This window comes from Bos javanicus, chromosome 15 (genome assembly GCF_032452875.1).
Source record: "Bos javanicus breed banteng chromosome 15, ARS-OSU_banteng_1.0, whole genome shotgun sequence".
Taxonomy (NCBI): domain Eukaryota; kingdom Metazoa; phylum Chordata; class Mammalia; order Artiodactyla; family Bovidae; genus Bos; species Bos javanicus.
Genome location: NC_083882.1, coordinates 7,969,010 through 7,984,631, shown reverse-complemented (window position 1 = coordinate 7,984,631; position 15,622 = coordinate 7,969,010). Strand labels below are relative to the sequence as shown.

At 39.4% G+C, this 15,622-nt stretch overlaps 1 protein-coding gene across 3 annotated transcripts in view; it reads left to right on the top strand.

Annotated features, from left to right (window-relative positions):
- The window catches only part of ARHGAP42 (Rho GTPase activating protein 42), a 340,955-nt gene extending 328,789 nt beyond the window's left edge, over positions 1-12,166 (top strand). For all 3 annotated transcript variants that reach the window (XM_061440141.1, XM_061440144.1, XM_061440143.1), the window contains exons 23-24: positions 7,354-7,433; positions 7,932-12,166. In XM_061440141.1, coding sequence (XP_061296125.1) covers positions 7,354-7,433; positions 7,932-8,020 — 169 coding nt within the window. In that variant the 3' untranslated portion in view covers positions 8,021-12,166. The remainder of the gene's footprint in view (positions 1-7,353; positions 7,434-7,931) is intronic.
- Positions 12,167-15,622: the final 3,456 nt, after the last annotated feature.

The following is a 15,622-nucleotide window of genomic DNA, read 5'->3' as shown; positions in this document are numbered from 1 at the left end:
AAGCATGATAAACTGTAAGCAGGATTTTATGGATAGAACTAGAGTCCAGCAATTGCTTTGATATTGGGAATGAGAGACAGGTAAAGAAGATTCTAGGTTTTTAAGACTGACTGCAAGAAAGAATGCTAATTTAGCTTCTGAGTTCATCTTGTGTGAGTACACAGAAAGGCAAGGAAAGTTTTAGCCCCGTTGTCTGAGAAGGTTGAGGAGTGCTGAGAGGCAGTGAGAAATCTACAGCTGGAACCAGGAGAGAGTGTAAAGCTTGATGCCCCTTTGAGAGACTTCTGCACAGCAGCCACACTGCATAGATGAAGGTGGGGTTACCCACTGATGGGTGCTAACAAAAGGTCTAGGAGATCATTAGAGGAGGGCACTGGTTTTTACCTCTAAGACCTCACTGGAAACCTTTCAGAAATTGGGTTTAGTGGAGTGGGAGGGGCTGCTCTCTCTGTCAGAGGAACTTTATGTGCCAGACTTGTTAAAATGAAGATTCTTGAATTTGCTTAGACTCTGCACACTGTGGTGTCTGAGACTGAGGCCTAGAGAATATGTATTTTTGACAACTTCCCCAAGTGATCCTTATATATATCAAAACCTTTAAGAGCCATTGGCATAGAGAAAAATGCCATAGTACTAAATGTTTCTCTTAACCTATAAAATGCTTTCAAGAGGCAAATGGAACTAGGCTCTGTCTCAGCATTACAAAAGCCTATGGAAAACAGGACCCTTAAAGCTTACACCTCTGTCTCAATCAGTTACAGTTGGGCAGTGGGGAAATACACTTTAAAGTAGTATAATTTAGGCAAGGTATACCAATATCTTCTGAAGGTTTAATTGAGAATTACATGCTTGAGAATTAAGAGAATTAATTAATAATTGAGAGCTTGACTCATTATAAGCAATCAAATTTTCTGTTCAGTTCAGTTCAGTTCAGTCACTCAGTCGTGTCCGACTCTTTGCGACCCCATGAATCGCAGCACGCCAGGCCTCCCTGTCCATCTCCAACTCCCGGAGTTCACTCAAACTCACGTCCATCGAGTCGGTGATGGCATCCAGCCATCTCATCCTCTGTCGTCCCCTTTTCCTCCTGCCCCCGATCCCTCCCAGCATCAGAGTCTTTTCCAATGAGTCAACTCTTCGCATGAGGTGGCCAGAGTACTGGAGTTTCAGCTTTAACATCATTCCTTCCAAAGAGTTACAATAATCTAAAAACAATTTTTTTTAGAATTACAAAACAAACCTCAGCAGAGTCTTCTTGTCTAGTGAATCTGTCCATTTAAAAGGCTGTAAAGGAACTTCCCTGGTGGTCCAGTGGTTTTGATTGTGCTCCCAACGTAGGGGGCCCAGTTTAATTCCTGGCTAGGCAACTTGATGCCTCAACTAAAACTGAAGATCCCACTTGCCACAGCTAAGTCCTAGCACAGCTGAATAAATAAATACAGAATTTAAAATAAATAAATAAAAGGCTGTAGGTCACTGGTTCAGAGCACAGTGACGCATGTAAGACACCCAGGATAGAACACTCCTAAGGAAGACAAAGGAAGCCATGGCTAGGAAGAATAGCTTGATTTTTCTGTTTTTAAGAGAATATGAAGAATACTAAAATGCTAAAAAAGTGAATGAAAACCACCACTCATTTCATCCCCTAAGGATAACTGCATTTTGATGCACAGCCATCTAATCTTATCAGTTGACAGTGGTTCTCAAAAGCTTTTGGTCTCAAAACAACTTACACAAGTAAAAAACTTACTGAAGATCTCCAAAGAGCTTTTGTTTGTGTGAATTATATCTATTAATATTTGTGGTATTAGAAATTTAAACAGAGAACATTTTTAAATGTTTATGAATTTATTTAAAATAAAAATAAGTTCATATAACTAAAACATAACAATAGCACTGTGTAGATGTGATTATTCACTCTCATTAACAGTCAACTGTTATTGATAGTAGAAATGATTTTCTCAGTGACGTTATCTTGGGATTTTACAGATGACATTTAAGTGGATTCACCAGGTATTCACTAGGTCAGCAATTAGGAGATGTAGGTTTTAGCCTGACTCTGCCATAATGTTAATTTCTCTTGACCTTCATTTCTACATTATAGAGGTTAGGCCAAGGAAATATGTAGATTTCATTTCAAAATCCAAGCTCATTGTATGACTGAAATCATCTGGATGATCACAAGACCCCCAGTATATGGGGATCACTGTTTTCTGTAAAACCTAATTAGAAAGTTTATGTGCCTGCCCCCAGGGTCCTAATAGGGTCTCACCTTCCCATTTCTTCCCTCTTCCAAAGGTCATATTTCTAAGACAACATGAGTTGTTTCTCCTCTTCCCCTGAGCTAAGCCACACAGAAGTCTGCTCCTCTGCTGTTCCCATGCACCCCCATGCTACAGTTAGCTCTGTCCCTTAATGATGCTCATTGCCTGGAACTTGAGAACTCACATTATTTTATGTTTCTGCAGATCTCCTAAATATCTGCCATGAAAGTGTCAGTCAGTCATGTCTGACTCACAACCCCATGGTTGTAGCCTTCCAGGCTCTTCTGTTCATGGAATTCTTCAGGCAAGAACACTGGAGGGGGTTGCCATTCCCTTCTCCAGGGGATCTTCCCGACCCGGGGATCAAACCTGGGTCTCCTGCGTGGCAGGCAGATTCTTTACCATCTGAGCCACAGGGAAGCCCTAGTATCTGGCATAGTGGAAAGTAAATGGACCCTCATACACGTTCCATTAGCTGTCAGAGCAGTGCCTCTCAGGTCCCACCTGCCCCTCCTTCCAGATTGCCTTGAGTGCACTTAGAGACCCACTCCTCTATAATGAGCACAGAAAAGGACCCACGAAGGTGGTGCTCACGGTGTTCCTTTTATATTGATGCCCAACAAAGTAGACGCTCAACAGAGTTGCTGGGTAAATAGATAAAATATACATTTTAACCTTAAAAGACTTTGTTATTCATGTGTTCAGTTCATTTTTATTAGAGTTGCAATATTCTTTCTTTGACATAGCAGCTTTAACTCTACAAGCTCCCATGAGAGATTAGCTTTGAGGCATCCAGCAGTCAGACATCCAAGCCAGAAACAGCTCATTTTTGTTGGCAAAAACCTAAGAAAAGGGTGTGTAACTAATTTTAAAAAATCTCCAACCAATGACCAAGAAGCAAATGTGTGTTTATTGCATTATTTATGAGTATTTATGGCAAATTATCTTGGGCAGTTTAGAGGTCTTGCCAGTGACTAATTTTTCTGTAAAATATTTGCCTTATATCCTAATACTGCTCATGTATGTGTTCTTCTGTAGCTTTATTCATAATAACTACCTACTAATTTATTGAATTTGGCATGTTTTATTTATTAAATTCTCTACTGATGAACACTTAGATTGTTGTGATCTGTTCGTTTTTAGCTTTGCTGTTGTGTATGTTATTTCTTTGCTACCCTTTTGACTATATCTTCTACTCCCTCAGAAGTGCATTCCTGCTCTCTTCAGAAGTGAAATTCTTAGCATACAAAAAATATATGTGAGAGATGGCATATGTGTGTGTGTGTGTGTGTGTGTATCATTGTTAAGTGGCCCTTCAGAAAACATTGTATCAGTTTTTATGTGAATTTTTTATTTTGCTTATGATTAAGATAAGTATTGTGAATTTCGCACACTGACCATGTCAAACCTGTGTGAGTTCACTCACTGGCATTAGACAATGTTTAGTATTAGGAATGGGGCTTGTGGACAGATCATCTTCAAAACTATAAGGGAAGAAATGGGCTTTCAGGATAGCGAGCATCATCACCTTACTCTCCAATGCGACAGGAAGCAGGATCCTCAAAATCCTTTTCAAAGGATATTAGAATCTTGTGAACAGAGACTCAATAGGTGACAGTGTTATTTTCACATCTTCTTCAATACACCAAGACAGTAAAAGAAAAAGCATTAGCACCTGGAAAGAAAACTCCACTGTCACAGAATTCTACATTAAATCATCAGAGCTCTGAACTGAGCTGTAACCTGTAGTTACAGATCTCAGTGGAAGAAAATTATAGTTGTTTAAGTCACATGCACAGGCAATTGGAAAGTCGTAACAGATATTACTTTGTGCTGTGTATTTTGACACATTTAATACTATCTGTTCATTTAGTGATATTGTTCTGCGTGTGTTCCCTCACCATCCAATCTCATACAATACTCTAAGCACACTCATATCTGAAATATTATTATAAATTAGTTAGGTTGCCTTTGAAGTATGAGATATATCATTGCAAGAATTACTATATCTTAGACATTTCTATAACTCTGGAATTTGTTTCCTTATGTATTTCTTAATTTATTTTAATGATTCAAGGTAATAAGACAGTATTTATTGGTGGAAATCATTGCTGCTAGAAAATTTGACATTTTAAAAAGTCTTTACATATTTTTAGAGAAATGGCTCTGCAACTTTCAATTGTATCAGATATGAGATACAATTATTTTTTAATAAATATATCCAGTTTTTATTTGTCAATCATATCTCAATGAAGCTCAGAAAAAAGAACAATCACCTAAGGTTATATTTTTTAAATAACAGTTCCCAACCCCCACTCCCATACCTGAGATTCTAGTGTAAGAAGTCTGAGAGTGGTCCCTGGAAAATGCATTTTTAAAAACTGAATATTCTATAAGTTTCAGGTTTATAGCATAGTGATATAATAGTTTTGTACATTATACTCCATTTAAAGTGATTATGAAATAATGGCTATTTGCCCCTGTGCTGTACAGTGTATCCTTGTTGCTTATTTATTTTATACAAAGTAATTTTTATCCGTTAGTCCCCACCCCTGTTTGACCCCTCTCCCGTTTCCTCTTCCCACTGATAACAGCTATTTGTTCTCTGTACCTGTGAGTCTGTTTCTGTTTTGTTATATTCATTTGTTGTTGTTTTTTCCTAAGATTCCATATATAAATGATAGTAAAGAGTATTTTTCTTTTTATGAATATCAGATCAAGATACACCAGATTATATCAGATCAAATGAGTATACTTGACCGGAAGATTTCTATGAAAAACTAACGTTCTTTCTATGTCAGGTCCTCAGAGTCTCATTATCGGAAGTCTTTGTGACTTGGCGGCACCCTCTCCTTTCCCCTAGACCTTGTCAGCCAACACACCCACGTGCAGCACACACACGCATGGCTCCTCTGTAGTGTGAAACTCTGTCCTTCTTGGGCTGCGTCCACTTCATCAGCTCTTCTTTTAAACCACGTTTAACTGGAAGTGGGATTGTGTGGGCTGGTGGTCCTTAAATCTGCTTGCTGCAGACTCTCCTAGCCAAGTTCCTGAAAATACAGCCTGAGACCCACCTCATGTGAAAAAGACTCCCGGGGCAGGGCCGTAGTTCTCCTCTCTAACCTTTCTGATCTTCAGTAGCCACTTGGAAACCCTGGTTCAGGTGACTGAGCCTCATTCTGGAAGTATGGAGATAAGATCCAGAGTTTTGTTCCAACAGAGAAATGTAATCATCATGTTACACTGTTGCTTTGAGAGCATGCGAATGCAAATACTGCTGATGCCTCTTTGCAGATCAAGTGTTGGGACCTCAGGCAGGAAAGACAGGGTACCTGGAATCTTTGAAAGGACTCATCATGTAAAAAAAAGAGTCCAGATCAGGGGTCCCCAGCCTCCAGGCCACAGACTGGTACCGGGTGGCAACCCGTCAGGAAGGGCTGCACAGCAGGAGGTGAGCGGTGGGCAACCGAGAGAAGCCCCGTCTATGCCTATGTCTGCTCTCCATTGCTCTCATCATCACCTGAGCTCCATCTCCTAACAGACCGGTGGCGGAAATGTAATGTGCTTGAATCATCCTGAAACTGTTCCTCACCCCCCACCCCCAGTCTGTGGAAAAACTGTCTTCCATGAAGCCAGGCCCTGGTGCTGAAGAGGTTGGAGACCGCAACATCTCCCCGCCCCCCCCCCCACCTTTTTTTTTTTTTTAACTCATTCATTCAGCAAATATTTACTGAGTTACTAGTTAGCATCAGGCATTGTTCATAGAGGTTACATTCAAGAACGACAACAGAGTACCATTCAGACTTAAAACCGGGGAATGTGAAAGTTACCTGGGAGCTGTTTAGAGTGTGTTGCAGGGAAGACCTGGCCTTCTGTGAAACTCAGGAGATTTAAGGTAAACTAGAAGGCTAGAGCTGAGTGAAGATGAGGAAGAATCTCAGCTGGCCCTCAGGAGGGAATGGGCTTGGCGTGTTTGAAGAGGAGAAGGCGGGCCAGTGTGACTCAAGCACAGCAGGTGCATAGAGGCAGGTTCAGGAGCAGCAGGAGAGCCCAGCAGGCGCCTGGTTGGGCACAGCGTGGAGGCCGGAGCTGGGAACCAGTTGACGGGTTGGTTTCAGGGAGATCACGTGATCATCAAAATCTTTCAAACCGCCCTCTGGTTGCTCTGTGTAGAAGGGATGGCAAGGGGACTGGAGAGGAAAGAAATGCGGAGGATTTAGGAAGTTAGGGGGCCGTTCAGTGCGCTGTGGTAGAGATGATATTGGCTCGGATTCTGGTTGAAGTAGAGATGGCGAGGAGGAGTGTAGTCAGGTCATCAGATGCTGCAGAGTAAAAGCGACTTCGCTGATTAGATGACTTGGTTAGCAGCCTCAGAGGATGGCTTTTCAGTGTTAGCTCAGATTGTTTTAAGGAGGTCTCATACAAAACTCGGAAATTCTGGCTCCTGTTAAAAAAAGCCAGAGTATCTGCCTACACAAAGACTGAACTCTCATATGGGAACAGATGTTGGAGATGAGTACTGGCTTCCCTTTTAAAGAGCTGCGTATACTGTGGTTTACAAAGACACGTCTTCATGTCTCCCTGACAGTGAGGCTGTTGTTGGTTCCCCTTTATCATCAGCTTATCCTATTGTTTTTCTTATAGCACGCCCACTTAATTTTCCATACCCTGTAGGCCTTTTAATATGTGGAGCTCACATCTGATACTCTGAAATTAAAGTCGCAAGTAAATACATAATGCTTTAACGTACCTGTGAACCCCTGTGGAGCTGAAAAATAGCCTCTTTAGCAGAATACTAACAAATCCTGGCATTCTTTAAAACTAGATTATTTCATTTCTTCTAAGGCAGGTGGTTACTCTTGGGAGCGTTGCCTGGAAACATGAGAAAGGCTTTGTTTGTGCTATCGGTGTGCTCTGGTTACGTGGGTGTGTGCACTTTGTGAAATGCACTTATGCACGCTTCTGTGTGCACACTGTGTGTATTATGCTTCAATTATAACTGAAAACTAGAATCATTTTTTAAGAGTAGTGTCCAGTGCAAATATCCTTGAGTGTTGTGGTTTTCACAGATTGCCTCTTGCTCTTTCAGCCAAGCCAAAGCCATGTACTCCTGTAAAGCAGAGCACAGCCATGAGCTTTCCTTCCCACAGGGGGCGCTATTCTCCAACGGTAAGTCCCCCCATTCCCTGCGCTAAGGTTACAGTCATGGAAGGACGAAGGAGCAGTCTAAAGTAGAACAGGAGACTCGGGATCCAGCCCAGGCCCTGCCTTTTGTAGCTGTACAAGTAAACACATCAAATTCCTCTGGAACAGATTTCCTCTCCTGTGTCAGAGAGAGAGAGAGTGAAAGTGTTAGTTCCTCAGCGTGTCCGTCTCTTTTCAACCCCTTCGAGTGTGTAACCCACCAGGCTCCTCCACCCATGGGATTCTCCAGGCAGAAATACTGGAAAGGGTAGGCATTCCCTTCTCCAGGGGATCTTCCCGACCGGTGTGATTGGTTATGTGAATGCAAGAGGCATTTCCAGCTTTACAGGTCCCATGACATTGTTTTGACAGCTTGAGTATATGCATACAATCTGATGTGGATTTTTACCCATTTGTGTGTGTAATTATTTGAAGCTAATGTTGACTGAGTGATATTTATTAATGTATTTTTATCTTTGCCAGTGTACCCATCAGTGGAACCAGGATGGTTGAAGGCAACTTATGAAGGCAAAACAGGACTCGTCCCAGAAAATTATGTTGTCTTCCTCTAATGCTATTTAGTGGACGGCAGTATCTTCATGGTATCCATGGTAACAAGTAATAAGTGATATGATTTTATCTGACACAGATATGAGGATCAGCCCATTAAAATGAAAAATAATCCATTTCTAGACAGTTTGCAAAGCAGACTATGTACCTCTATTAACAGAAAGGGAAAAAATGTTTAAATTGTTTGCCATTCTTTTTATCTTGGGCTGATTTCTTATTTTGAAATAGCTTATCCCCATCCCTTGCTTTTTTTTTTTTAATAAGTAACTCTCCACAATGTTTCTCATAACATTTATAAAAATCTCAAATACTGGGTTAAGTACTATATCCCAGAAATTTGGAAACCAGAAATCTGCTATAAGACTTTAAGACCTGCCCTTTACTGTCTGGTATTTTCTGAGAAACCTTGAAATCATTGCTAAAAAAATGTAATTTAAACTGTTCATTTATTATTTTTTCTTACAAATATAGTGCTTTTATATATGATTGTTTTGCTGGTCCTAAACATTTCAAGGAAATAAGGGTTTTTTTTTAACATAAGTTTATTTTTATTTGTTTACCAAGTAGATGATAATATTCAAAAGCAATAACATATATGGTGTCTGTAAATGAAACCAAGTTAAGTCATACACTGATTCCGCTGTAAACACTCTGTCCAACATTCCAGATGCCGTCTATGGGCTTAGAGCAGGGATCAGCAAACTACTTCTGCAGAAGCTTAATAGTGAATATTTGGGGCTTGGCAGGACCTGTTGTCTCCATCACACTGTCCATACTACCATTGTAGCAGAAAGCAGTCACAGACAACACGTGAATGGGTGTGACTGTGTACCAATACAGCTTTCTTTCAGGACACTGAAATCTGAAATTGTGAATCTGTCATGCCATAAGATATTAAGCTTCTTTGACTTTTAAAAAATCATTTAAAAATAGAAATTTATAGCTGATGTGCCACACAAAAGCAGGTGGCAAGCCGGATTTGCCTTATGGGTCATGGTTTGCTGATCACTGGTTTGGAGGATGTTTAAAACTGTCTGTATTACTTTGAGATTTTATGAAATTTTATTCCATTAACATATAAATACTGACAAGTGATATGCACATATCCTCTGCTAGAATCATTATAATGGTATCACAAATGTATAATTACAATAATAGGAAAATGATACAGCTTAAATTCTACTTGTTATTCTGTAAAGTGTCCAAGGATTTTATTGATACCCTTTTGGCTCCAAATGATAAAGATGATGTATTAAGACAGTGGTTGGAACACTATGCCTTCTAAAGTCTATGATTAGTTGAGCCATAATCTTAACATAAAGGTACAGGATTCTTAAATTATTTTGAAATTATTTCATCATCTTTAGCAGGAATAAAATCATATATAATTTTCCATTATGCCTTTCGATTTACAGCCTTTAATAGAAATTTCACTGTATTTATAGAGCATAGAGATAGGTATTTACTGTCCATTTATATATACCATAATTATCTGGTCATATGTTGACCACTTCTTCTATTATTTCTATTTAATAATCCTCATATTATTTCTAACATATCTGCATGTGGCAAAGAGCCTTTCTTCTCAAGATTCCCAAAAACTGGTTCTCCGCCATTGATTGCCACAGCACTGACCCCCTTGGCCACAGTATTGTACATGCTACTTCAAAGTTCTTCACTGTATAGACACTCAGGTATTGACTATAACAGTTCTTTTTACATGATATTGATTTGTAATCGCCATCTCTTCTACTTTAAGTTAATGTTTCTAGAGTTAATAGGTTAAATTATATACATACACATACACAACTACGCCTTGGAGCATTTATGCTTTTAAAATTTAAAATGGAATAGTGGATTAGGATTTAAAGGTAAAGAGAATAACAGTAGGCAGAATTACAACCGGAAATAAATATCAGCATGGAAATAAAGAAGTTGAAAATATTTAATGTTGTAAAAATTAGTAATATAATGAAAAAATCTGGTACATTTGTCTCCTTTTTTTTTTTCTTTTTTACCTGCTACTGTTGACTTTTGTACACTATGATTATGTGTCGCTAGAGCTTCTTGACCTCTAGATCCTTGATGGTCCTTAGTAATTGCATTGCTGACATCCTGACTGCCCTCTGCTGGAACAGAGGTAGTCTCCCTAGGGGACCAGGCCCTTCATCCACAACACCCTCAGTTTAACCACCCTTGGTAGCATCTGGCATCCTGCTAAATTAGAGCCTCTTAAGGCAAATTGATTTTCTTTCAAAGACCAACTTGACTCTGAAAAGTGATTCAGAGTCCTACTTCACTTGCTGCTGCAGAGAGAAATCTCAACCTTCATTTTCCTTTAACACGGGCCAGCGTGTTCCTGCCTCTGAGTCGTCTATGAGCTAATTCTACAGATGCTCAGTGAGGAATTAAACCTTTTGCTCTAAAAGTCATGGGCATGAAGCCCCTCTCCTTCCTCATGGTGAGTCATATATTGTGACAGTGCTCGATATGGTCCCTTTTTTGAAACAAGCTGCAAAAGTGCTTGTTCCAATTGTGCTTTTGTTTGAAGTTTAAATCTCACAGATTTGTGAGAATGGTTCTTTTCCCTTCACATTGATTATGTGTGGAAGCAAGTCATGGCCCTATGCTAGCGCTCAAATGAAGCTGCTTTGCCCTAGAAATGTTTCCAACAGATAAAAGTATTTATGAACATTGAGAAAACCAGGGCATGTGCTCTGATCACGTGGAATATTCATTTCACCAGAAGGTACATGTCAGTCACTACAAGAAGATCACATTTGAAATGACAACAGTGTTTCAGTAATGAAACCATAGCCTTTCAGAGACTTCATGAAGATACCACAGAACTGCCACATCCACACCTTGGAAACAGGCCAGGTGGGCACCCTAATCACTGCTGACAGTGGGACAAGGAGGGTGAGACTGATGAGTCCAAGTCAGTCAGCTCACCTGTTAGATGAAGATATCCTTGAGTACAAAACCTTGCTGTGTTTCACAGGTGACTCTTGTACCATATCTGCCGGCTTATAAGCAGTAGTCAGTTAAGTGAAGGCTTTTTGTTTTGTGTAAATGCCTGAGCAGTGAAATGATCTCTATATCGCTCTGAAGTCTGTGAGGCATGAGGAAGTACCATTTCTCCTTGTTTGACGGGAGTGGTTTTACCCTTGTATGCGCTCTCTGTGCCTCGCACTGTGAATGGGTATAACCAGGCATCCCAACAGTGGCTCACCTGATGGCTGTTCCAGGAAGGGTAGAGATTTTTTTTTCAAAGCACCTTCCAAACTTTCCAGGTTCTCAAATAGGAAAAGAAGGCAAAGAGACAAAGTGATTTGGGGATTATTTCCTGTTCTGTGGTAATAGCTTTTACTTAGTGTGGCATGCCCCCTAAAAATCCATCATGATGTCAGGAAACTGAATCTGCTCTGCAGTCATGGGAAATAAAACCTGCTAGCCTCCTCACTCCTGGCCTTCTTCAGGTCTGTGCGTGTCTGATATGCAGGGTCTTAATCACAAGGATGCTGGTTTACAAGGGTCCCTCAGAGCCTTTCTTCAAACCCTGTCCATTTTTAGTATGCCTCCCCCAGATAGATATTTGGCATGCCTTAATCAGCAGTTAGAACCCCTTCTCGATTTGTACTTTGTTGACTGAAGTTAGAGGTGGACTCATTTCAGAACAGGTTTTGTTCTTTAGTTTTACAATGCATTTGTAATTTGCAACTGTTTCTATGACCTAACATCACTGAGTTAGACCCCAAAGTCATGTCATTTGCTAAAGGAAAAAAGTAGAGACTTAATTACTGTCCGGAAGTTATTTTCTTCTTTAGTATAAGTTTCCCACTTTGAGTAGATATTGCTGTTAACTTTTGCCTCCTACCCTGTTTGCTTACCTTCCAAAATCAAAACACTTTTCCCAGAGAATTATTAGCCTATTGAATAGACTTCTGAATAATCTGTATCCTGCCTGTCTCCTGTTAATCCTCAGACATAATTCAGGTATTTGTCAACGACTCTCACACCTCTTCACCACATTCACTGTATCCATTTGTTGTCACCAGTATCTCCCTCCCCAAAATCTATATGGTAGTAACCTTGGACAAATTCACATTTATGAATGGCATGGACTTTAAGAGGATCAGATCAATAAATAGGATTTTTCACTTTTTTTTTTGGACTGTTGCATTCACTGTTTTAAACAAGAAATCTCAAGTACATGGACAGCACTCACAGCAAGCCATAGGCAGAAAACTGATTACGTGTTCTCGACCAAAGTTTAGAAGTCATTGTGTGACTTAGGGAGTCTGACAGGTCATCCTCAATCCGTGGTGTTCACAGGAGAGATGCCACGTTCAGAGGTTGGACATTCTTTCTTTGGTGCCATAGGGAGAAATGGAGTCTCTGTGTTTTCTGAAGAGTCTCAAAAGGCAGTGCCGTTTACAAGGATCACAAACACACATATCCTCCACCATCCGCGATGGTCACGTCCAGGGCCACGTGAGGACCTCCGGTGTTGGAGGAGGTGCCTACCCCACGTTAGTTAGATGATCACTTTCTCCCCTTTGTACCATTTCTTGACAAGGTTTCCCATGGTCTTTACCCTTCCAGAGCCCAACTTTGCCTTGAATCCATTGTCTCTTAGATTAATAGTGTGCATTGTCTTTTATATGCAGAATGTTGGAGATTGTATGTCTGCCTCTGTATCTTCAGTCATGATTTATGCTTAACAGCTGAGAAGTCATCACAAATCGAGGGCTGTGATTTCAAGAGTCTTTTTGAACTCTAAGCTGAAGCCTTTACAATAAATTGGGAGTGTGGCAGGGAAGATGACTGTTTTTTTTGTTGTTTTTTGTTTTTTTTTAATTCAAATCCTATTTATATACTATTAAATTTGAGGTACTATAGTTTATATAAAAGTTGAATATTTAGATGATATATTTCAGTATTAGGAATTTGTCTGAAGCCATTATTAACAAATTAATAAGTATGAAAATGATTGTCAGTAAATTATCATATTGAATTTTTTGTTTATTTTGTAGTGTCTTGTATTTATCTGCACTTTGTGTGTATATATATATATATACACACACACATATATATACAAACATGTAAATAACTTCATGTTATTCCTTATCTGAATTGCCACAATTTCTTTAATGTATGTTTACACTGTATTTTAAATTACTTTAAAAATAAACTATGTTTAGCACATTTTAATTTAGTCTTTGTATTTGAAAACCCACCATGTTAGAGGGCAGCTGTCTTAGATTCATATAGAGAAAAATCAAAGTTTCAGGTACTGTGAATGGTCATTTTGGGTATGGCTGAATGGAAAAATCATAACGGAATTGATAACTTTTTCCTGATAATTGGATCCTTTCCTGAGCAACTGTAATGTTGGTACTTACTAGTAATGCAGGTACAGGATTTCTCTGGTGACACAGTGGATAAGAATCTGTCTGCCGATAGAGAGGACATAGGTTCAATCCCTGGTCCCGGAAGATTCCAGGTGACTCTAAGCAACTAAGCCTGTGCACTCTAGAGTGTGTGTTCCTCAACAAGAGAAGCCATCTCCATGAGAAGCCCACGAACCACAACAAGACTAGCCCCTGCTTGCTGCAAATAAAGAAAGCCCATGGACAGCAACAAAGACTCAGGGCAACCATAAATAAAAATAAATAAAAATTTTAAAAGTAATAATAATGCAGATGTCTACAGGAAAAAGAAGCAAATAATAAACAAATTATTAAAAAAAAAAAAAACAGGTATGTAGGCTTACCTGAAATAAAATAAATACATGAAAGTTCACAAGTGTACTCTGAAAGAAGAGCATGCGTGCTCAGTCATGTCCGACTCTTTGTGACCCTATGGACTGTAGCCCTCCAGGTTCCTCTGTCCATGAGATTCTCCAGGCAAGAGTACAGGAGTGGGTTGCCATGCCCTGCTCCAGGGGATCGTCTGACCCAGGGATGGAACTCATGTCTCCTGCAACTCCTGAATTGCAGGCAGATTCTTTAGCACTGAGCACCAGGAAGACATATCAGCATACACATCATCCTCGTAGATGTTTATTAGTTCTGTGACCCTTTTGGTCATTGTTTAGCTTTCCAGGCAGTGCTAGTGGGAAAGAATCTGCCTGCTAATGCAGGGGAGGCAAGAGACAGGAGTTTGATCCCTGGGTTGATCCCCTGGAGTAGGAGCTATTATTGCCTGGGATGGAGGGGCCTGGCAGGCTACAGTCCTTGAGGCTACAAAGAGTCAGACACAACTGAGCACGTGGTCACTCTGACATCTAGCTAGAAATTTTACTTTTCTCCCTCAAAAAAGAGAATCACATGTTTAATTTTTGGTGCTAAGTGGATTATTAGATTGTAACAAATCACATTGCAAAAACTAAGCCTGATGGGTTAGTAACAGAGTCATTGGGCATACAACCTGATTTGTTTAAATTTCTTCCATGTCAAGAGGAGAAGCAATAAAGTCATGACAAAGATCTGTTGGAATAAAAAGATAATGTGAATAAATTCCCATATGATTAAGCAGAAAAGGACTGTAGGATAGGTATTACAGATCATTGTGGATCAGCTACTGTTTGAGAGTGTTAGGTTAGAAGAAACTGACCTAGATGGAATCTCTTATAACTGATATTTTAGAAATAATTTTTTTAAAAGTATTTTATATATATATATATATATATATATATATATATATATATATATATATGTATATATCCTAACAGGCAAATCTGGAATGCTTTAAACATCAAAATAAGTCATGTAGCATTGGCTAATTGGATTATAACCCAAAGTGTAAAATGTCCATAACCACACTGATGCAAGGAAATGGCAATAAATTTCATTTATATAAATGAATGTAAAATAGAGAAGAGACAAATATTCTGTACAGAAGAATTTCAACTAACAATTGATATTTTATTATTTTTTCCTGTAGGGATTTGAGTTAAACCTTTCCCCACTTGAGGATGAGCTAGGCCTAATGACTAGCTTCTAAAAATAGAGTTCAGAAAAATTATTGTACCTTTACAGAGAAGGCTGACAGACAAGATCTTAACCAAGTGATAAAAATTATCATCATGGATATTGTGCAGTTGTCTTGTAACCTTTAAGATAATGTAATGGGAAGAGCATATCACCTCTGTGGTTTTCTTTCCCAAAACCCATAACTCCAGTCTAATCATCAGAAAAATGTCAGGCACATCCAGATGGGGAACGTTTTACAGGATGGTACTAGGTCAGTACGTCTCAAGATTGTCAAAGTCTTGAAAAATAAGGTAATACTGAGAAAGAGTCACAGATCAGAGGGAGACTTGGAAGACTAGACCCCTGGATTGCATTCTAGAAAGGAAAGAAGATATAAGTGGAAAAAGTGATGATGTCCAAAGAAAATCCAAAGTTTAGTTAATAATGTAAAAAATGAAAACAGTACCAGAAAGTAGCCACAAGACAGCGACATGAACTGGGGGTACCTTATTTCCTTTGTGGAATTTAAGTTGCTTTTGTTCAAGACAAATACTTTTCTTGTTTACCCCTTCTAAATTGGGATCTGTGTGTGGGACATGTTGCCTATTCATCACTGAATCCAGGCAC